Source organism: Mus caroli, unplaced genomic scaffold, assembly GCF_978045245.1.
Source record: "Mus caroli unplaced genomic scaffold, Mus_caroli_1 scaffold_4, whole genome shotgun sequence".
NCBI classification, from domain to species: Eukaryota; Metazoa; Chordata; class Mammalia; order Rodentia; family Muridae; genus Mus; species Mus caroli.
Genome location: NW_028227259.1, coordinates 66412717 through 66436884, shown reverse-complemented (window position 1 = coordinate 66436884; position 24168 = coordinate 66412717). Strand labels below are relative to the sequence as shown.

Below are 24168 nucleotides of genomic sequence, written 5' to 3'. Positions count from 1 at the left end.
GTATATGACAAAATGATAGTAGTTTTCAAAACACACTCATGGGCTGGAGAGATGGCTCAGTGGTTAAGAGCACTGACTGCTCTTCTAAAGGTCCTGAGTTCAATTCCTAGCAACCACATGGTGGCTCACAACCATCTGTAATGGAACCCAATACCCTCTTCTGGTGTGTCTGAAGACAGCTATAATATACTCATATAAATAATAAATAAATAAATAAACAAATAAATAAAAGAACAAATCTTAAAGATCTTTCTCTCCCTCTCTCCCTCCCCTCCCCGCTCCCTGTCTCTTTCTCCCTCTCTCTCCCCCTCTCTCTCACATTTTCTGCTGTCCTAATTGTAACCCAAGTTTGGCGAGCCTTTTCTCTAAACTGAGTTGTGAAATAATATCCGAGCGGTCAGGATAACATTCAGCATTTGAGCAGAAAAATGGCCTGGTGAGGTATCGTTTGAAGTATTAGACCTGAGACCGCTGCCTGTGGATGGAACATCCTCTGAGCCCTCTGTTGATGTAGACACTGAGGGCAGCAGGAAGCCTGTGGGAACAGGTCCAGGCCTGGCACCTCCACTTCCTCAGTAGCCGTGTGATCTTGGGATCTTCCCTCGCCTTCCTGTGCCTCAGTTTCCCAATCTATAAGTTGAGGATCGTAACCTTCTGTGTGATGTTAATAAACTGGACTTACCGTGCCGTGGCATTCAGTGCTTAGTACGGTGCTGGCTCAGAATTGCCCGATATTGAAGTGGTAGTTGTTTTAGGTAAGAATAATGGTAAATGGTCAGGTTTTCTGCACTCCTGTAGGCCTCTCACCGTCAACTGTCCCCTTTTTTGCTTTTCCTTTTTCACCCCAGTTGCTTGACATCTTCTTGGGCCTTGCAGCCTGTACTGTATACCCTTAGTGGATCAGAATACATGGATATACATACACAATATGTATGTATGTATGTATGTATGTATCCACACACAGTCACATATGTATGTATGTATGTATGTATGTATATCTATATGGCGAGTGCCCTTGTTCATACTCTTCGTGAGCTTTTCCCAATCCTTGACTCCCCTGCTGAGCCCTCCCTCTCTTCAAGTCTCTCTGCCCCACCTCCATTCCTAATATATACTGTTGCTTCTTAAGCAGTAGAAAACTAGAGGATGTCATACACCTGTTTCCTTGGCTCCTTTCACCAACTTCAGGATGCCTTGGGAGGAAATAGCTCTTGTAGTTTAAGTGTTTGATCATGTTTTCCACGTGGAAACTGTCTCAAGCTCAACACTCCATGTTTTCCCCCCTTTCCTTTAATATATTAGGAGAGGCTACTGTGGTTTGAGTAGGTCACTGACACTCCTGATTTGGAAAGGTGGGCCTCATGGCATTGGAGTTGAGCCCTTGTGAGTGGGTGAAAGGCTAGCCTGTGCCACTTCTTGCTCAGGGAGATCCATTAGGTATGGTCGAGCATTGGTTAATATTGCCGGGAGGCAGGGCTGCCCCTGGTGCTTGCTACACCTGTGCTCCTTCCCTCGGCTTCCCACCACAGTCTGCCAGCAGAAGTTCTTGGGCTTGTTGCTTCCAGAACCTTGAGTCAAAGTAACCTATTCTTTTTCTACAAATAACCCGATTTTAACTATTGTGCGGTAGTGACACATGCGAGGGACTGATACTTTGTCTTTGTTTTCTGTTGAGAGAGAGAAAAACTCCCGAGGAAAGTTTCTTCCCTTCACCTCAGAACTGTCTTTCGGAAAGAGCCAACCCTGCTCGGCCCTCCGGTCCTTACCTGGGTGGCGACCTTGTCCGCAGCCACCAGAGTTTCCCTATGCCTTGTTGGGTTTTCCTTTATTCCATCTTTCCTCAGTTGATTTTAGTTTTAGGTTTTATTTTATTTATGTTTATGGTTCTTTATATTTTAGTTTCTCCAGACAGGGTTTCCCTGTGTGGGCCTTGCTGTCCTGAAACTTGCTCTGTAGACCAGGCTGGCCTCGAATTCAGAGATTCACCTGCTTCTGTCTGCCTCCTGCAATTGGGATCCAAGGCGTACGCCATCATGCCTGACTTAGTCGGAGTTTTTAAAAAGAAAATACCAAGAATTGGAGTAGAATCCAGCAAGAGGGAAGTTAAAAGATTTCACATTAGCTGGGTGTGGTGGCGCACGCCTTTAATCCCAGCATTGGGAGGCAGAGGCAGGCGGATTTCTGAGTTCAAGGCCAGCCAGGTCTACGAAGTGAGTTCCAGGACAGCCAGGACTACACAGAGAAACCCTGTCTCGAAAAACCAAAAAAAAAAAAAAAAAAAAAAAAAAAAGATTCCACATTGATCCCTGAAAGGTTTCTCTTGTGTTTAAGGAAGTGTGTATGAGCTGATCTGCCCATGGTCCTCTTGGATCTCCTCCTAACCTTTTCTTTATGTGGCCTCCCTCCCTCCCTCCCTCCCTCCTTCCCTCCTTCCCCTGTCTTTCATCCCTCTCCTCCTTTCTCTGCAAGAATGCTTAATGTGTTCTTCCACTCACCAAATTAATTGCACAACACCCTGTTATCAGGATTTATTTATCTCATATAGTCGGTGCATTGTATTCTCCATATATCAGCCACTCCCACCCCTCCCCCACCCTTCTGCTTTCTCTTTCTAGGGCTCTGACCGCAGCAGTCCCTCTGTAGCTTTGCTCTTTGTGGTTTTAGTTACCCATGATCAGCTGTGGTCCATAAATATGAAATGGAAAGTTATAGAAACGAAACATGCATACCCGTCCAGCTGCGCATCCTACTGCCGAGTTCTGCGAAACCCTGCTCCTGCCTGCTTGGGACGTGAGTCATCCCTTTGTCTAGAGTGTCCATGCTGCTTGCTACCAACCTGCTAGTAACTACCTCAGCCTTCAGACTGAGAGACAGAGAGACAGAGACAGAGAGAGAGAGAGAGAGAGAGAGAGAGAAAGACAGAGACAGAGACAGGGCCAGGTGACCTACAGTGACACACTTCCTCTAAGAAAGCCACACTTTCTAATCCTAAGCCTTTCAAACAGTTCCAGTCGCCAGTGACCAAGCTTTCAAATATATGAGTGTATGGGGCGGGGGGCACATTCTCATTCAAACACAACACCACTAGGGACTTCTGTGCAGCTATTATTCTCAATTTTAAAGTTACACTGCATCAACACAGGTACTCCTGGTGTTTTTAGATATCCATTGGGGGGGGGGTCTTAGAGTAAATCCCCTGCAGATAAGTGGGGACTGCACATTTTAGACGTGATGTAAGTGATGCTATATGATGTTTGTTCTGTGTTTGGCTGACTTAGTGTGACATCCTCGAGGCTCATCCATGCCATCATATAGCGACACTTCTCTTCTTTTCCGGAGCCGAGCAGTAGCCCATTATATATGCACACTGCAGTCTCTTTATCCCTATGGCCATCATGCGGCACTTAAGTTAATTCCTTACTAGGGCTTTTGTGGCTGCTGCACAGATAGAGAGGTCCTCAAAGTCCTTACTCTTTTTGATATAAACACATGTGTAAGATTTTTGGATCAAATGACAGTTCTAGTTCACCTTTTTTTTTTGAGACAGGGTTTCTCTGCATAGCCCTGGCTGTCCTGGGACTCACTGGCATGTGCCCTCTGCTGCAACCACCACCCAGCTTATTATTTTATATTTTGAGGCCCTCTGTAGTGTTTCCCATCTCCTTCCTGCTTTAGTTTCTGCATTGGTGGGAACACTCAATGGCCACTGAACTTCTCTGATAACGCTCCTTTTCTCTGTGGTGTAAGTGTTAATAGAGTTAATCTCTTAGTGACTTCACAGGCTCGAACTTCTGCTTGCTAGGCTATTGCTACATAAAAGATTACCTTAAAGCTCAGTGTCTTGAAAACAAACCTTGATTGGTGTGAGGAGCTACACCATGGGCATCGCTCATCTGGACAGCTCATCTTTGCTCCACGCAGCACCCCAGCATCTCCTGGCTCTAGGATCCACTTCCAAGCCAGTTTGTTTACAGGTTGACAAGGTGATGCCTGCTTCTGGTCTCTTTACATAAACATGTTGGACTTCCTTATAGCATGTGGCCCGGTGCCAAGAGCAAATGCCTAAAGATGCAGGAAGTAGGAAGTGAGTTGCTTAAGGCCTGGGGTCTAGATCCCAACCCCCAACAAATTGTGTTGTTCTGACAAATCACAGGCGAGATTTTTATTCTTCTTATTTATTTATTACTTATATGAGTACACTGTAGCTGTCTTCAGACATACACCAGAAGAGTGTATCAGATCCCATTACAGATGGTTGGGAGCCACCATGTGGTTGCTGGGAATTGAACTCAGAACCTTTGGAAGAACAGTCAGTGCCCTTAACTGCTGAACCATTGTTTCTAGCCCCACAGGTGAGATTTTTTTTTTTAAGGAGAGAAGAGAATGGCTCCCCCTGTTCATGAGAGTGGCACCCGAAATCTAGTGGTTGTTTTCAAACCATCGAGGGTCCACTCAGTACTTTGCTTGTTTTAAGGCAGCCTCTCTCTGGCCTTGGGCTGTCTCCTCTGTCTCTGCCTTGTGTGTGCTGGGATGACAGGTGTGTACCACCATGCCCTGTCTCAGCTACAGTCACTCTGATGGCATTTTATGGATGAGGAGACTAAACACTGAACATTTACATTCTGCTCACTAATGATGAGAGAGCTCCTAAGTGGCTGAGCTATTCCAGCCAGCAGGCAGCCCGAGCTTTTAAGTTCAGTCTCGAGAATTGCCTGGCTCGAAAATGTAAATTCCCACCATCTGCAACTTTTCCATTGCACTGCAGTTGGGATTAAGTGAATGATGCTCGTTAATGAATTAAGTGAATTAAGTGATTCTTGCTTGCAAACCACACAACTCTGTACATGCAGGCTAGGTGCTGACCGAGTGGACAGCGAAGACACACTCTCAACCACCCGGTTCCGAGCTGCTGTTGATGCCACTTCTGAGACCACTGCTCATTCCTGCTCCCCACTGCTAATTGATCTTTACCTTCTGCCTGAAACAGGCAATGACTCTGAGGAAAGCTATTTGGTCTTCAGCCATCCCTGTGTCATAAAGCGTGTGGTAGAAGGAAGGAAGGAAGGAAGGAAGGAAGGAAGGAAGGAAGGAAGGAAGGAAGGGAGGGAGGGAGGGAGGGAGGGAGAGAGGGAGGGAGGGAGGAAGGGAAGAAGGAAGGAAGGAAGGAAGGAAGGAAGGAAGGAAGGAAGGAAGGAAGGAAGGAAGGAAGGAAGGAAGGAAGGAAGCAGGCAGGCTTACTCAGAACTAAAAAGTTAAATGTTTCAGACTTTGTATATATCTATGTGTTATAGACACATATGTGCTTTTTATATACATATCTGCATTATTTAGTGATAGGAATACATTGTAAGAAATACTTCATCAGATAACAGTGCACTTTTATAAACTTTGGTGGTACATGACACTCTATTGACCCCAGGCTATGAAACCTCTACAACATATCACCCCACCAGGTCCTGTACACAGTGTCACTCCGTGGGGTTTGTGTGTTTGTGTATCTACTTATAAAAGAGAACAGTTAAAAAAAATGCAGTGGGAATTTTAAAATTTCATTATTATAATCTATGAAGTCTCTGTTATATATGCAATGCCTTGTTTGAAAAGTCACGTGCAGTGAGAAGTATATGTGTGTGTGTCTGTCTGTATAGATAGATGCATGTATGTGTGTATTCTTGAATGAGAAATAAAAAAAAATGCTATCTCAAATTCTAGAGGTTGCCTGATAAAGTCATGAATGGAGCCTTTCGCAGACTGATGAAAGCAGTAGTTTCCTTTACTTTAAAGACCGTGGGTATTTCCATGTAAAAAGAGAAGCAGCCCTTTGTCTCATGGGCTCCAGTTATGCCCACTTGGATACTGTTGGCTGCTGCTATGGCCTGTGATCGTTCCATACTAGGTGTGGTACAGTCACACCCCAGTCATCCTTTCTTAGCAACATTGTTGAGAAAGCATAGAGCTAAGCATCACTGTCGCTGGCTTTCTGATTTTGGGGTTTTTTTTGCAGGGTAGGTGACTCTCTACATAAGCAGCTTCATTTTTATCAGAGAAATCAGAGCCAGGACATCAAACCCAGAGGCTGTATTTCCCTCTACTTTTCAACCACCTGACCTTCTCCTTTCATTTGCTCCTAATTTTTCTGTGGCATTATCTAGTCAGAGAGAGCAGGGACGGAGGCTCCATTCTGTAACTGGCAGCATACTGAATTCCCTTTATCTTTTAGGCACCCCAACTCAGGTAAAAATCGATCTTGGCTTTAATGCAGAAAAAGGTTTCAAGACAAGTTGGGGTGAAGCAGAGCCGGAGTTTATTAGAGAAATGTTTTAACCGATTTTAAAACTAGAGAGATGCTAAGGGAGAAAGTAGCATACAGGAGAGTACAGATGTGGGCTTCTCACAGTCTCCATTTGTCTTTTCAATAGATACATAGACCATTTGCGTGGGTTTTGAAACTATTCAGTTGCACAAGAGGTTCTTCAGCCGGAGAAGGGGTATTTACAGGATTATAATTACTGAGGTAAAACTGTATATCATCAGATACAAGAAAGTAGGAGGGCTTGCTGTACAAAGCCTTGCTTAAGATCCCCAGAAAATAGGAGGGGAATGGAACTAGGCTCATATACCTTTAGGCCTCAATTCTGGTTATTGTAATTTCAAAATAAAATAAAATTATCCATCATCTATTCATTCCTCTACCTATCCATCATCTATCCATCCACTTATCTAACCATCCACTCACCCATCCATCCATCATCCATCCATCCACACATTTAGCTATCTGCTCATCCATCTATCCACTTACCCATCCTTCTATCCACCCATCCACACACATCAACCATCCACACATCTACCCATGCACTCATCCATCTATCCGTCATCCAAACATCCACCCACCCACCTATTCATCCATCCAGTCATCCATCCATCCACTCATCCAACCATCCTCTCACCTATTCATCCTCTCATCCATCCATCCATTTATCTGTCCACCCATCCAATCTGTATGTCAGCAGCCTACACAGCAATTGTTAGTTGTGCTGCAGTTCTTCCTTCTCATCTCAGGAGGGGCTTCAGTCAGCCTTTGGAGTGAGAGGGGCTCCTTTCTTCTCCACGGTCTCATTGTTTTCCCCATCTATCCTATCCCACAGGTTTTCTCTGCAGTCTGTATTCTCCCTTTCCTATCCACTTGTTGTGGTGGTGTGCCCAGGCTTTCTCTGACTTACTTTTCTGAGGCCATATGACTATTACACTGTCTGCCTTTTCAGGCTGCCTCTGGCATAAGTTCATGTGATAGAGATCTAAAAGCAAACTTCTTTGTTCTAAACCACACCCTCGCCACAGCTTCCCTTTTCTTGTGGACTGGTCCCCAGTGCTCTTGTCTCTCGGTGCACATGAATTTCTTGCATGTGACCTGATCTGGGTGTCTGATGCTAGTGTTCCCCCTTCTCCTCTCAGCTCCCAGCAGTGGCTCACCACACAGCAGGCACACAGTATCTGGTATTTAGATCAATGAATGAACAAATACACACAGGCTTCCAGTTTTGCATTTGGACCTTGGACCAGAAATCTGAGGCCATCCCTGGTCTTTCCTCTCTTTGTGCTGTCATCATCTTAGTTCACTAAATCCTTCTGGAACATAAGCCACATGAGGACAAGATGTTTGTCTGTCTGCCTTGGTGTGGTGCACTTGCGTCTCTGGCATTGGCCAGGCAAGAGGGCGATCATTTGTGACTGCAAAAATGCACTCGTGTGTGTTTGGCCCGCAGCAATTGGTTTCATCTTCATAGAAAGATGTGCAGATACTGTGTCAGGATGCTCTTTTCATATACAGAAACGTTTGGTTGTTAGATCATTGTGACTTGTCAGAATGATGCTAAAAGGTGGAGTTGGACTTCTTCCTCATGTCTCCCCGGTCCTCACACACAGCTACTATGTAGTATGCTGTAATGACCCGCTTAACACTTGCATGTGTATTCTGTGCAGTCTAAAACCCTGTGCCTCCTAATCCTCTCTTAAGAGATCTCATAGTTCAGGAGGTGCCTTAGACTGTGTCAGCTCAAGCCTATGCTCGCACCCTTTATCCCCCTCTATTGGGATCCCCAGACCTGTGTACAGCTCGTAGCCTTTGGAGCACAAAACTTTGATGTAATGGAAATGTTCCCAGAGCTTCGTCGCCATCACCTAACAGAGCCGTGCGTGTTCCTCTCTGTAGACAACACTGGTAGCCGCACGTTACACTCCCGAGCAGAGACCACTCCATCGTCACCCACCAACAACCCTGGGAATGGACACCCGGAATACATTGCGTATGTGCTCGTCCCTGTGTTCTTCGTCATGGGTCTCCTTGGTGTCCTCATCTGTCACTTACTTAAGAAGAAAGGCTACCGGTGTACAACAGAGGCGGAACAGGAAGTCGAAGAGGAAAAGGTGGAAAAGATAGGTAAGTAACCTCTGCTTTAAAAAGAAATGGCTTGAGGAGTGGGTTCTAAGTTAAAGAAACAAAACGTCATATATAATCCATTTCTTTACGAGGAAAACTATTTTCTGCAGTAATCAGAGTTTGAAATCTTGCCTGCATTTATTGAATGCTTGCTGAGGGTTTACTTCAGAGCCTGGTAGCCCAGGACTGTTGTTTGTATGGCATATATTTATTTCTAATTGTATTGACGTTGAATTCCCCACCTTGAAGGGCTAATGTGAAATTTTGAGACAAGGTGTTTTGGTGATTGGCAGTTACTCATAAACCTAATCCTTGCTGTTACTTATTGATTAAGATTCTAATAAGAATGGTAGGGACGTGAAACGGGTCTCATCGGGTTTGTGGTGTTAAGTATCACTGGAGGAGTTCTCACTGAAGTCCATGTGACTGAACTGTATATTATTAAATGAATAGATGTATGTCATAGTTCGGTAGAGCTGCAGCAAGAACTGGTGCTTCCATGTGAATGTCAGGGCGCTCATCTTTCCCCCTGTACATGTGTTGATAGCTTGTGGTGGGGTCACCTCCATCCACAGCATGTCTTCCTCACTGATATTCCTATCCAGTCCTTCCTGAGGGAGGTTTCCTGATGGGTCCGAGGACTGGCAGCTCACTCTTCATCCAGCTCAGCCCCTCTGTGACATCTTTGCAGGGAGGTGACATTTGGAGTAGGTCACCCATGGAGCCTACCGGCAGGGCCCGTAAGAGAAGATTTCTCAGTGCTTGCCAGCTTGCTGGACTGTTGGTTTTTCCACCCCCACTGACCTTTGAGGCTGGGGAACATGGGTGAACAGGATGAGTCACGCTCAGCGAATGAGCAAACCGGCCCTGAATGTTTGTCAACAGAGCAGGGCCTCCCCCCACTGTTCCTTCTAACCCACGAAGCAGGTTGGCTCAGGCGTCAGCTTCTACTGTGACTGTCCAAACATCTATAGGTCATAGGGGAGAAGCCTCCCTTGGGGTGCAGAGGACACTCCTGCAGGTACATGGGTGTGCTGTTGTCCTAGTCTGTACAATGTCTCAATCCAGTCTCGGCTGGTCCTGCTAAATAAATTATACAGATCGGTTTCCAGATGGAGGCTTGCCCCTCTTTCTCTGCCTGACTTGACTGTCACATAGACTACTCATGCTGGGTCCCCAAAGTAAACTGAGTCTGTAAACAAATAACCAGTGCCCAAATTTAGCTACCTTGTTTCAAAGGAAAAGAGAGTTTTATAAACATGGATGAATACTTAGAACTTACTTGTTCAGTTGAAACCATTAATCAGGAGGCCAGTTGTAACAGCATGTCTGAGATTAGATAAAACCTTTTAGTGATCCTTCTTCTTGTTTCTCCCGAGGGTTGAAGGTAGTAAGGAAAGATAGGAGAACGTGGGGGCAGAGATACATGCACTCCTGTAGTGTCATGCAAAGCGAGGGGATGCTGGACTGTCCTGCATCTTTTTCTGTTTAATTTATAAATGCATGTTCAGCCCAGGAATTCAAAAACGTGTGGCATCGGGAAGGTGGGGCTGAAGGATTAAAGCTAGACTCCTCGCACTGTGTGAGGGTGCTTAAACTTCCTGGAAGGTATTCGGTGAGGCCTTAGGCTCTAAGATAAATGTCTAGTTGACTTGTTGATCGTAACTCGGCTCTGTCCTCTTTCTCTCTTAGAGTTGAATGACAGTATAAATGAGAACAGTGACACGGTCGGCCAGATTGTCCAGTACATTATGAAAAATGAAGGTAAGGATAGCTTCGTGCTTTGGGGCATCTCAGTGTTATTTAAAAATCTCCTTAGAGTCAGAATTTGAATGGCTTCTCAGGGCTTTTACCTGAACTCTGTAACACCTCAGCTTTTAGCACTGTCCCAACAGGAGAGGTTGCCATGGTGGTGTTTGGTGGCTTCAGCACTGCAGAGGGCCAGGAAGATTGGTAGCTTCTAGGCTGTGTATCACGTGACTTTATAAAGCCTCAGCTCCCCACTATGGAGTGAGAGTTACATTACACAACTGTGTGGGGTAGCACAAGCGATGTGCTGGGTGTCATAAGGACTCACATCTTAGCTGGTTCTTGTGTTTCACATTTAAGGATATGAGTTTGAACTGGGAAGAAATTGAGGCATCCTGGTAAGAACTGGGGAGTGACGGTCAGGGCCCCCGTGCCTGTAACACCAGCTCTGGGCGTGTGGATGCTCTGAGGTCTGGAGGGCTCTGAGCAGCTGGTCTAGCCAATTGGTGAACTGCAGGTTCAGTGAGAGAGCCTGTCTCCAAATATGAGGAGAGTGATTGAGGAAGACGCCCACGTGGACCTCTGCATATGAATATTCTCTCACACATCTCACACACACACACACACACACACACACACACACACACACACACATCACACACACACAGACTTACTTTCACCCATTTAACCACTTGGCCCTTTGGAAGGGGGGAGTTGGGTAGCATCCATGTCCTTTCTAAGAGCTACACAAGTGTCAGCGTATGCCAGAACTTCCTCAGCACCCCACTCTGAAAGATGGCTGCTTCTCTCCCCGTTCCTTCCTCCCCAAACCACCTGCAAAGGTGCTTTGCTTTCTGCCTCTGTGGTTTGTATCTTCTAGGCTATCCAGTATTAAATGTGGATAGAGCTTAAGCAGCCTGGCTTTGAACTCGGTATATAGCCAAGGATGGTCCTGAACCTCTGGTCCACCTCCCCTTATCTCCTAAAGGTTGGGATTATAGGCATGCGCCACTATGCTCAGCCTATGAAATGTATTTTAAGGCAACTTTTTAAGAGAAGGATCCAAGTGTTACTAAATGAATGAGGGTCTTTGTTCTGAAGGCTGGGGGTTGTCTTAATAGGATGATGTTTTCTGTTGCTGTAACTGAGTACCCCAAGCTTGACGAGCTATAAAGAACAGAAGTTTATTTATTAGCTCATGGTTCTAGAGGCTGACAAGTCGAATCGTGGGGCCAGCATCTGCTTGGCACCTGGAGAGGGCCTTCACTGCTACGTTCTGAGCTGGAAACGTGACGAGACAGAGCAGTCATGTCAGAAAGAAGCTGCTTTTATGAAAAAAAAAAAAAACAAAACCCACTCTCTCAGTAATCCACGAATCTAAGAATCCACGAGCAGACCAGTGTATTCATTAGGGCAGAGCCCTCCTGACCCAGTCACCCCAAGGCCCCACCTCCAAATGCCATCAGTATGACTTTGGGGAATAATGTTTCTGACACATGAGTGAATTTTAGGACACACCCAAACCGGAACAGATACTTGTCTTTTCGTGCTTTATCAGGTCTGTGGTACTCCTTACCCCAATCTGCTGAAGTGCTACAGTGTCCACTTCCATCGGCAGATGCCACCGTTCCATCACCAGCCTCTCTCTGGGACCTTGGTCCCCACACCGCTCAGCGAGAGCATCCACCTGGCCCAGACTAAGAGCTGCACCTGTTTTCCAGCTGTGCTTTGTGTCCTTAGCCTTATGAGAAACTGGTGTTACAGTCAGTTTGGAAGTGAAGGAAGGGAGACTCCAAGGGCTTTAGGTCCACGCGGCTCAAGCCTTCTGTCTAGTTCTAAACATTGTCCTGCTTTCAGCTTTGCAATGATATTTCTCTCTTTCAGTTTTGATAGTTTGCAAAAAAAAAAAAAAAAAAAAAAAGTGAATGAGTAAATAAACTTAGTAGAATGGTTTTTAGATAAGAACAAAAAGACAAGAATATTTGAGTTTGGGCCTATTTTTCAGAGATTTCCCATCAGGGCATGGGATTTGGCAGTACTGAATTCCAACACACTAGTTTACAACCTAGAATGTTTTCAGGTTGACTCTGAGGCTAAAATTCGCCACTGTATGCAACAAGCACCTCGTTACCCCACCTTGTATTCCATAGTTCGCACAACCTCAAACTTGATTTCAATTTAGACTTCACTGTTATTTTCCCAAACTGACACTCTCTAAATTTACAAATTATAACTGCACTCTGAACTTTTTAAAAGGAATTAAAAAGGAATAAGATGAAGCACATGCTCTCTGTTAACATCTTACTAGGCTCTCTGTTAACCCACATTTAGTTTTAATCATTTGTAGTATTGACATACGAGCAGTCTCCTGCATTTGTTATTTTTAACTTGCCAGATGGGTAATTTAATTTGTCAGATGTAGTCATGATTTTTTTTTAATGAAGTAAAATTGAGGTTTATTAGAATTTTAATATAGATTTAAGCCAGAAGGGGGACAACAGAATCAGACTGAAGGACAGGACAGTGGTACACACTTAGAATGACAAGCTGGCTTCCCAAGGTGACGTTCTTTGCCTTTCCTTTTCTAAATCAATTTTAGGTTAGGTCGCTGTCCTTTGGGGTTTGGAGACAGTAGCTGATCTGCTGGGCAGGCACGTTTTGTGGCGGTGTGCTGTCTCACTGCGTATTTCTGAAAGATGTATACCCATGGGGGCTGGGAATCAGAGGACTTCTCTGCAAGAGCAGCATGCGCTCTAACCACTGGGCCACCTCTCTAGCCCGTGCTGTGCTTCCAATATAGGATGTGTGGCAGATTTCCAACCCAAGCAGTTCTTCACGTCTGACGCCAGCTCCGTGCGTGTCTAATTCACTTCTGACTCTGCCAGGGAGTTAATGTGGTCTACCACAGGCAAAGGGCTCAGCTTCACAAGGCTGGTGGGCTTTGCCTGTCCTCTAACGTGCACACTAAGAATCTGAGAATCCCCCAGTCCCTTCCTCGGGTTTGCTAGAATGGCTCTCAGAGGCAGGGATATGCTATTACATTCAGTGCTTTGTTAAAGGGGAACACCTAGAGGCGGGGAGCCAGGCACTGGGATTGAGGGACTAGGGCCAGAGTTGTTATCCTCTAATCACTGGGCGGGCCTTTCTGATTACTGGCCCCGCCCTGACTCACCTTGTTATCTTAGACTGTGTTTTACCAAGTAGCTCATTATGAATGACAAAAGACACTCCTATTTGCCTCCAGAAGTTTCACTAGGGAAATTCTTCGGGTTTTTCAGAACTCTTCAATACACCCACACACTTTTCTTCTTAATCCCCGAGAACTGGAGCAACCCCGGTGCTATCCCTGAGTTTACCTTTCTCTACAGAGCCAAACTGAGTAGTGTTTGTGTGTGGTCAGCGGGGGTTTTTCTAGCATTGTGTAGGAGTTTGGAGAGCATCAAGGATAGTAAATAATTTCATATTTTACTTAACGGGCACTCGTCATATGTAGGGAATTATTTTCTCAGGTAAGTTTAAACAGTTTTCTTTTGAATGCTTATCATTATACAAATCTGTTATAGCCAGCATGACCTCATTCCCTTTGATGTTGTTGTTTCCTCTTTGGTCACATTTGGTAAACTATGGGAACGCACACACTGGCCATTTCCTGTATATTTTACAGAAGTCGCATGTGAGATTATACTTCTTTATTAGTTCATCTTCTGTTAATTTATAATGGAATATACAGAGCTAGTGCTTTTTAAAAACAGAGTGGTTTGCTGTAGCTCACAGTTTGGAGGATGGAGGTCCAAGATCAGGTAGCCTCATTGATTTGGACTCCGGAGTGAGGGTCCACCTGGCTGGGTCACATCTTAGTGGATAACAACATGTCAGGAGCATGGGGGAAAGGCAAAGAACCCAGGGTGACCAGGAAGCCAGAGAGAGTGGCTCTCTCCTTGTGGAGGCTAAGACTCAAATGCAGGGACTCCTGCATGCTAAGCATATGCTCTGCTGCTGAGCTATAGCCCCAGTCCTCTCACTTTTATACCAACCCTTTCCTGGGAACGAAGGCTGAGAGAGAGTATCCCAAGAGCTGTCTGACATCTGAGACCGTGTTCCAGTAACCTCATCACCTTCCCTGGATTCAGAAGGTTGGACCATTTCCCATAGCTCCTCCTCCCATGAGGCCAGTTTGCTGCCATCCAGTACCAGACTTGAGGGAGAGCGGCATCAAAGGGTGCCAAGCCAAGGATAGCAATGACAGCATGGACAGAAGCGGTAATGGGGGTTTTAACCCAGGAATCTTCAGGGGACCAAAGAACATGGAAATCAAAGCAACACTCCAACCTATTATCTGAAAGAAAATTCTTTTCCTGAATCCTCAATATCAGTCAAACAGGAAAGTGACGTATATCATAGGATTATGAAGTATGTCAGAGTCAATGTGTCTTTTTTTGTTGTATGGGTGGAGATATTATAGATCTAATTCAGGGCTTTTTTCTTATTTTTTTTTTTTTATATTTTTTCTTCTTTCTTTTCATTCTATATACAAGCGACTTTTCTTTTTTAGTTTTATTTTATTAGATATTTTCTTCATTTACATTTCAAATGCTATCCCGAAAGTCCTCTATACCACCCCCTCCCCCCACCCTGTTCCCCAACCCACCCACTCCCACTTCCTGGCCCTGGCATTCCCCTATACTGAGGCATATGATCTTTGCAATACCAAGGGTCTCTCCTCCCATTGATGGCCAACTAGGCCATCCTCTGCTACTTATGCAACTAGAGACACACTTCTGGGGGGGGGGGGTACTGGTTAGTTCATATTGTTGATCCTCCTATAGGGTTGCTGACCCCTTTAGCTCCTTGGGTACTTTCTCTAGCTCCTTTTTCAGGGGCCCTGTGTTCCATCTTATAGATGCCTGTGAGCATCCACTTTTGTATTTGCCAGGTACTGGCATAGTCTCACAAGAGACAGCTATATCAGGGTCCTTTCAGCAAAATCTTGCTGGCAGATTCCACCTCACACCAGTCAGAATGGCTAAGATCAAAAATTCATGTGACAGCAGATGCTGGTGAGGATGTGGAGAAAGAGGAACTTTTTTTCTAAAATAATAAAATCATATGGTTTTATAATAAAAACTCATGTTTGGCAGCTCATTTGGACACCCTCACCATTGTAAAGGGCAAAAAAAAAAAAAGTAGTTTTTTAAGGAAAGGGGTGACATGTGTAAATATTTCTTAGAAATACCACTCCCACCCCCTTGGATTCCTAAAAGCTGCAGTGGGGTGTTGTGATCCCCAAGGTAGTGGAGACTGGAGATCATGGGGGACCCCCCCCAAAAATAAGACAAATCGAAACGACAACAAACTTACCACTTTTATACATAGCAACAGATAGGCCAAAGGCCATAAGTGGATCTAAGTCTTTGCTATTGTATGTTCATGGGAGGATGGGTAGGGGAAAAAGTGGGAGAGGCCAAAAGGAAGTCGGAGTGTGAAGCACACAGCACGTGGGCCCTTGCCACTCAACTCTCCCAGCAGCAGAGTTAGAACTCCAGTAAATTGTCCTTCTCTGGGGATGTCATGTGATGTAAACTGCTACGAGCTACCTATCATTGGCTCACTTGGTAAATCAGTAATCCTTTCATTCTTTCCTCTCTGGAGAATTTATTGTGGTTAGTCATGGGATGGGAACGGTGCTTTAAAAATCAATGGAAAAGGTTAGAGTTGGTAATAGCATTTGGCCTTGACAACTAAATAGCCCAAAAAAACTTGACTTTCACTGCTGCCTTTGACTGGCTACTCGTTGAGAAGTCAGGACATAGGGTGTGGGCGTGGGCGTGGGTGTGGGTTGGCCCTAAGAAGCTTGGGTTCTGTGTGTTGACAGCTCACATCCTCGAGGTTTTAAAGCATGAACACTGTAATTCTAAATTAAGCCCGCCTACACTCAGATAACTTTGGAGTGTTTGTCCCGACTTAGGGGCTTCTGCAGTCCTAGATCAGAGTAACAGCAGTTGGCCATCTGGGAAGTAAACCTTCTACCTTCCTCATCCGGGCCTCTGGGGACTGAGGAGAAGCTCGGTGTCTCACGGACAACTTTTCTAACATGGCTCTGATTGCTCACTTAGTTCTTTTTCTTCCTCAGCGAATGCAGATATCTTGAAAGCTATGGTAGCTGATAACAGCGTGGGCGATATTGAAAGGTGAGTGCTTCTCTCCCAGTGGATGGAGACAGTTTTCATTTGCTTGTTCGGATTGATTCCCTTGGTACTGTGTTCAGCCGGAGCTGGCCTCTAGCCTTGGGTACTATTGGCATTTGGGGTCAGGCAAGTCTTCGCTGAGAGTAATGGCTAGCACGAGATGGACTATTGAGCAGAGTCCCTCATCTCTGCTCACTGGATGACAGAGCACTTCCTCTCCTTCAAAGTGTGACAACCTAAAATGTCTCCCTCCGCATACTGACAGTGTTCCCAAGAGGACATCCCTCTGTGACCCAAGCTCACAGGAATTGGGTCCAGGACCCACTAGGTGTTGAGGGCAAGAGCTAGAGATTAGAAGATAAAGAAGACAGAAGCTGGGACCAGGAGGAGCTCTTGTGTAAGCCGATGGCTTATGGCAAGCAAGTTTATTAAGAAGCGCAACATCTTAAATACAGCTTTTATGGGGAAAATGGGATCCAGTCAGTGTAAAGCTATCATACAATGGGTGACATCAACAGGAAGCCAGTCAAACAGTGTTGCACAAGGGAACACAGGATGCCTCAAGTGCTCCACAGACAGAGCACACAGTGGCCACGGAACTGAGACCCATGGGTGAGTTGAGTTGTCACGATGTAGTCAGTTCCTCCAAGGCCCTTGCCCTAGGCCTTTACTGGCTCTGCCCAGCTTATTCCCAGGTTGAGACAACCTTTTATCAGGGCCTCAGAGAAAGTCTTGGATCAGCCTGGGTCTCAGTAACCCTGGTTGGGAATTCTTGTGGTAGACAGTAGGGTTGGAGAAGGCAAGTTATTGGCTCGGAGTCAAAGAGCAGGTTCAGAGCTTGAGAGTGGTTGTGTCCTGCCTCCAGTGTGTAGGTGACTGCTGGTTGATGCACAAGTTAACTGAGCCTGCTGAGTTCCAGATCCTTATCTGCAAACCACTGTGCTAACTTCATTCAATTATTACCAGGACTATAGAGCACTTCCGGTCCTGCGAGACCTTTATGAACAACAGTAACTAAATAATGACCTGGTCAGTTTGGATTACCTGCTACCATCTGTTTTTGTGTTACTGGTTATAGGTTGTGGTCGGGCACCAGATTCTCCCGTAATTAGTTACAGATAACTATATGTCTAGACAGTCCTCAATTTCTGTAACTAGGAACGTTGACTGGGTATATGGTTCAGTGATGGATAGAACAGGACAGTCACAGATCTTTGCTCTGGAAGGTTTCAGCCACTGCAGCATAGAGATGAGTGCGGGAGACCTTCGGAGAGGCACAGGTAGGAATTTTGGGGGTTCTGGGGACCAGAAGAAGGTCAACAAGGAGGAAGTGATGTCTGTGCTAGGTGTTCTACTGGTGCTGATGGGAACAGGTTCTGTAGACAGGCCACCTTGGAATAGTTTGGTGGCTGGAGAATATGCAAAATATGACAGGATGTTCAATTGGGATGGAGTGCCATGCTAAGCAGGATCATCTGCATTGTCTGTGGTCCCTACCAAGGGCACCTACCACTCTTTATTGCGAATGTGTCTGTCAGATGGGCCCTGTTGTATGTGCACATTAGAGGAGTCGGGCTGAACACTGAGTCATGTGCTCAAGTTCTGGAGATGCAGCTTAGGCCACGAAGACTATGTTTCTTACCTTTGCCCATAGATACTTGCTGTTCAGTACTTATTGGCTCTCCGTAGCCTGAACTCGGTTGACTGTGGGCCTGTTATTGGGCTGTGTAATCACTGATACTTGCTGAGTAAATGTAGTTGATGAGCTCAGTTTTCTAATACCTGACATCAAGCGAATGTGCTGCCGGGGCGGTCCTACTGTGTGTTTGTATTTCATCAGCTTTAAGGACATTGCTAAAGAGCACGTGAGAACTTTACAGTTGTTGTTACTGTTTGACTCGTCAGTTCTAGCGTGGCCTGGACTGCTTTTGAAGTGTGCTAGTCCACTGGATGCCAGCAGTTCAGAGGCTGGTTTCCGCCAGCCATCTATGTGGCCTTGGGGCTCTTGCTGCACATCTCAGGTCCTAGGTATTGATTTCAGGTGCCATAGAGGGCTGGCTCCTGGTCAGTCCAGCCCTGTGTTGTTTGGATCCCTCCTTTTCTAGCACAGGGTTGGTATGTGCTTTCGGAAAGGAACTGACGTCGTGTATCTACAATTTTGCTTTATATGTCTTAGCTGGTCTAGCCAAATGTCTTTCTTCTAGGTTACCCGACTGGTCACCCCTGCCTCTGAAGCACTGTGTTGGCTATGGTCATGCATGGAGGTGGGCGGGGGTAGGGGGTGAGGTAGGGGTGGCAGGGGGAGGGACTGTACAAGTTGACTTTCTAGGTTTGGATTTCAAAACCACTTAGGTGCTATTTATACTGGGTAAGATGTTTCGCTTCTTTGAGACTCAATGTCCTCATTTTTATGGTGAGGAAATTAATGCATATACCTCAAAGATCCATCAGGGTCTATTATATTAACAGGTAGGGCATTCTTAGGAGGCAATTAGCTGCTCTTCGGTTGTCAGCCACATCAGCATATATTTCAAGTACCACCTTCTATGTCTTAACCTAGAAGTTTTTTTTTTTCTTTGATGTAGTAGTCAGATTGGATCTAGTATTCTAACCTTTCCATGGTACACTCGGGGTGGCTTGCATGGCGTTCCAGGTGGACTCTTGGCTCTGTGTGAGAAGTCAGTGTGATGGTGTGAGAAGGAGAATGGGAGTCTTGGAAAAGAGTAATGTGAAGTCAGATTGCGTGGCCTCCTTGGAAACAGTGGCGCATTCCCCAGCCCGACTGCTATCACCATTGGAATGAGCAGCTGTTGCATGGTCCCCAGAGCTGAGTGCAGTTGCCCAGGGCCAGGTCACAAAGTTCATTTGTACAACTGAAGGGTGTGTCCCTGCATCTTAGGGAACACCTGCCTTCACTGGGGTTTCTCCTAAGTAGCCATTGTTTACCTTGTCTCCTTCTCCTTTTCTTCTCTACCTTAGCCCTGTCACTCCTAGCACGCCAGGGAGCCCACCTGTGAGTCCTGGTCCCCTGTCACCAGGGGCCACCCCAGGGAAGCATGTCTGCGGTCATCATCTGCACACAGTGGGAGGTGTCGTTGAACGGGATGTGTGCCAACGATGCAGGCACAAGCGATGGCACTTCATAAAACCCACCAACAAGACCAAAGAGGGACGGCCACGGCGACAAGGAGAGGTCACCGTCCTCTCTGTGGGCAGGTAAGGAGGGGTCCTGGTGCTGCTTGTGTGAGACCTAGTTGCTATGGTTACAGGATTATCCTTAGGTTTTTACTGGGGCGGGGTGTCAAGTTCTCATGACTCTGGCTTCTTCCATATGTCCGGGTTTGGATCCTGGATGTTTCTGACAGACCAGACAGCTCTTGATAGCTCATAGAGAACAAGTATTAATTAAGATGAGGAATTAATTAATTCATCTCTGTAAGTAGATGGAGCCCAGACTCTCAACTGTGCCCAGAACATATGTTTCTATTTCTCTTGTGAGAATCTAAAACAGATGATCAGGTCAATGTATGGCTTTTCCACACGGCTATCCAGAGCCAGAGGCCCCGCCATCCACTCCTGACTCTGCGGGTTTGTAAACAGAGAGAGCTGTGGCAGATACTGTGAAGGGGTTTTTAGTGAAAGCAACCTTGGGTGGTAGGTGTCATTTGACTCCCATGCCACTGGCTCTGGCTGATCACTTGTCTTCACCAAAGTTCCAGGCCATCAGGAACTGTCTTGCTGTCATGCATTAGATAGAGAAGTACAGATTCGATCCAGAACGTTCCAGTCTCTGCCACTTAAGATCCACGCCAGATGCAGTGACTGCTTTCTTTGCGGTCACCTCTACTGTCCCCTGGGTCCCTCAGTCCCCGGGCATCCTTTTCTTGTGACCCAAATGTGATTTAAAGATCCTGCTGTTGGATGGACATCTTAGTGAGACTTGACATGGTCAGGTTTGCAGGGGACTCTCCTGTGGTCTGAGGGGTTTATACAGGAAGTGCATTGCGTCAGTTGTGACACATTGGGAAAGGTCACCCGTGCAGGAATCAGACTGAGTAAGTGCTGGGCTTAAACGAGGCCAAACCTCTAGGAAATGTTGCTGGGACTCATTACATCTACCTCGATCCAGCCATGGTGCTACTACTTACAGACTGTTCTGTCACTCTATCTCTGCTCCCCTCCTGCCCAAGGTGAGAAGGGCCATCACAGCCACTTCCCAGGGCTTCTGTGAGAACTAAAAATGGTGACTCCGGTAAGGGTTTTAGGGTAGTTTCGGGCTCATGAGCACCCAAGGAACACTGTCAGTTTTCCAAAGTTCTTATTGTAATTTTAATTTTGTAGAGTCTTGTTCTGTGTGGCAGTGGCCACCAGGACAAGGCCGAGGACTGTTTGGCACTCACGGCAGAGCCATGCAACCCATGACCAGACTTTGATCAAGAGGCAGAGTCATGGGAATTCACGAACCCAGTGAATGAGAACCCGAAGCCATGCAGACAAAGCACGTTCTGTTTCCTCTTGAAAAATGTGCTGAAAATTCTCAGTTCAGCTCCAATATGCATTTTTTCAGGGCTCAGAGTCCACCCCCTCGTTAGACGCTGGAGATGATGGGTGTTTAATCACTGGGGCTGCTTTTCAGAATGTTTGCTTAAGACTCTTCCAGGTTGACAGGATAGTCTCTGCTTCCCAGACTCCTCCTCTTTGTGGCTTGTGATCTCGCTTTGGGCAAGGCCGCCACTATAAAAATGTGGTTACTGGAAAGCTCTGGGGGCTTGATGACACCATTCTAGAAAGATAGACAGAGCCGACTGCCTTATCTTTTCTCACACTCCTTAATGAAATTCTCTTCTTTAATTTATTTAACTGTTTTTCTTCAATCTCAAGTGAAAGTTAATCTAAATTTGGCTTTGGAAAGCAGAAACAACTTACGGTAGTGAAGTCACCGCTGGGCTCCCCTGCCCAGCAGGGGCGTATTTGCTCAAGCTGGTTATGCGGTGGCCATCTTGGTTATGTTCGTCTGCGTTGTAATGGGCTCTTCCTGTGGCCTACAGTTCTGTGGTTAATGGTCGCGCTACCACTGGAAACCACAACTCTGAGGCCACAGAGCAATTCAGCCTAAGTGTTTTCTGACCCACTTTGTGTGTCCCATAAACTATTAGAGATGTCACACAAGGACCTGCAGGGGAATGTGCCCCTCTTGTCCGGTAGCGATTCAGTTGCTGTTCTCCCTTTAGTCTGAGCTTGGTTGGTTTCCTCCAGGTGAAATTTTTTTTTTTCCTAAACTTACAGTTCCTGCTTGGAACTGGAAAAGCGAAGTCCCGTCACGTCCCTTTTCTGTCCTCAGGTTCAGAGTCACGAAAGTGGAGCACAAGTCAAATCAGAAGGAGCGCAGAAGTTTGATGTCTGTCAGTGGGATTGAGAGTGTCAACGGGGATGTGCCTGCGACACCTGTGAAGAGGGAGCGGAGTGACACGGAGTAGCTGGTGAGCTGTAGTTTGGGGGACTTTGGGGCAGGAGGGTGGCCGGGTGGGTTGGAGAGCCCTCTGAGGACGCTGGCCACACAGAAAATGAGAGGGCCTCCCTGAAACTGTTGGCACGGCAGGGCACTAAGTCTCAGGATTTTGTGAATACTTGTCTGCCTGGAGCCCCTTGTGAAGAGGGTTGGAGCATTACAGAGTGGTGGTGACTGTGAGACAGGAATCAGCCTTCTGGGAGAAGCATCACCTCAGATGTCTAGTGTCACTGCAACAGCTTTGTCCTCAAAAAAAGAGTAAAATCCAGAATTTTAGGATATACAATAAATAAGCCCTTAAAGGTTGGAAGCTTAGTACATTCTCTATCTAAAGGGAAGAAAAAAATAATAAACAAAAACCAGATTGGAATGGGAGTATAAGACTGTCTCAGCATTTGGGAGTCTGAGGCAGGAGGATTATGACTTTGAGACTGACCAGTGAAACTCAGGGTCAAACAAAACGAAACAAAACAAAACAACACAACACAAGATATCGGGTGGCAAAGGATATCCATTCTTACCTTGTTTAAGTAGACTGTGACTGAGAAAGACTGGATCAAGCAAGCCTCTGTTCTGAGCTGGAAAACAATTCTTCATCTATCATGTACCGTCAGTGGGATATTGCTCTGCAGCCCTCAGTAGGAACATTACGTTGAGATACCCCAGGGACAATACTGTTCTTCGCACCAGCTCTCCTGGAGCACTCTGAAGACAAGGTGACAGCTACTTTGTTTAGATGTTTTAAAAGTTCAGCTCAGCTACTTCCCCCGTAATGACTTCCTTTTGGCTTAGCTTTCTTCTGACTCCTTCCTTTCTGGCTTGAGGAGTGTTTGTTGTCTTTATGCTTGCTACACGTAAAAGAGCAAGACCCGGACATCAGCGTGGGGGCAGGGGTGGGGTCCAAGCATATAAAGGAAGTGAGGTCAGGTACGGACGGAGGACTGGGCCGAGCTGAGCCTATATCCTGGATCTGGCTGCCAGGTGCAGTTTCTCTGTTTGCCACTCTTAATAAGGAGGCTTGGGCCAGTCGTGGCAGCCTTTTATGTCTCATTGGCACATGGAGACGACACTACCTGCCATGGGGGGACAAGGAGGTTTCTCTGAAGTTGCAGTGAAGCCCAGGGCCTGGCATGCTGCACACGCTGGACCTGCTGGGCAGTGCTGCTGGTATCCTGAGGTAATTCATACTTCGGTGGGTGAGGCTGAGTGGAGGATGCGAAGGTCATTGTCCTTGAAGTTTCTGTAATAGCTTGCAGGTTCAAAGGGCTAAAGACACTCTGGAAGTCACCTCGAGGAGGTGTGTGTTCCTTAACTCTGAAGCATGGGGGTACTGGCCCCTCTTTAGAGACTGGTTCCTGCAGGTTTGTGTTGGGGGAGATCTGGCCCCTTCTAATTTTTGATGCTAAATAGGGGCTTTTTTTGGTTTCTTATTTTGTGTGTGTTTGTTTGTCTTTTGAGGCAAGAGTTTCTCAACTGTCATTCATGCTGGCCTGGAAATGACTTTGTGGCCTGGGCTGGCCTTGAACTTACAACAGTCTTATCTCGGCATCCTGAGTACTAGGATTACTGGTGTGGGCGTCTTTAAAGAGGAAAAGCAAGGCAAAAAAGTTTGGCTTCTCAACTGAGAGGAACCTAAGGAAAGAGGGTGAATGAGTGGCTCCGGACAGCAGCTAGTGTTAGCTTGGGATTCAAGCTTTCTGGACACAGCGCTGACACTACCATTGTCATGGTTATAAACATTTCCTAACGAGGGTCACACCATCATCCCAGACGAGGAATCTGCCACATGGGTGGATAGGGTATCAGTCATTGGTCATATCACTGGACAGAAGACTCAAGACTTGTACCCACGTCTCTGAGTTGCAAGACAGAAGGCTAGTCCTGACCCAGTTAGGCTATGGTGTAGGAAGCCTAGGCCCTGGCTGGTAGACATCTCTACTGATCATTCTAGAGCTCTGTCTGTAGCTTTCAGTCAACTAGGCACCTTACTAATTGAAAGTAAGCATTCAGGTTGTATACTAGTCACATGTCACATGATTAGTAACCACCAAGGTTAGAGTCTGCCTTATTGGGTGAGCATCGCAGACATAGGGCATCTCATCATCTAGAGAAGCAGTCCTGAGCAGAGACAGCAACACCTTTGGTGTTAGGTGTGGACTGCTGCATGACCTTGACCTGGCACAGCTGATTAAAGTCACCATCTGGGAAGAGATGCACCTGCTGTTGAAGTCTAAGGTCATGGAAACCCAGCCAGAAGTATGGGGTCATCCTGACATGTGACTCCACCT

General features: G+C 46.2%; 1 protein-coding gene across 1 annotated transcript in view; it reads left to right on the top strand.

Moving 5' to 3' along the window:
• Rell1 (RELT like 1) overlaps positions 1-24168 on the top strand; it is a 61350-nt gene that overhangs the window by 22961 nt on the left and 14221 nt on the right. The window contains exons 2-6 of the mRNA XM_021162445.2: positions 8210-8437; positions 10130-10201; positions 16317-16374; positions 19351-19587; positions 21713-21851. Coding sequence (XP_021018104.1) covers positions 8210-8437; positions 10130-10201; positions 16317-16374; positions 19351-19587; positions 21713-21848 — 731 coding nt within the window. The 3' untranslated portion in view covers positions 21849-21851. The remainder of the gene's footprint in view (positions 1-8209; positions 8438-10129; positions 10202-16316; positions 16375-19350; positions 19588-21712; positions 21852-24168) is intronic.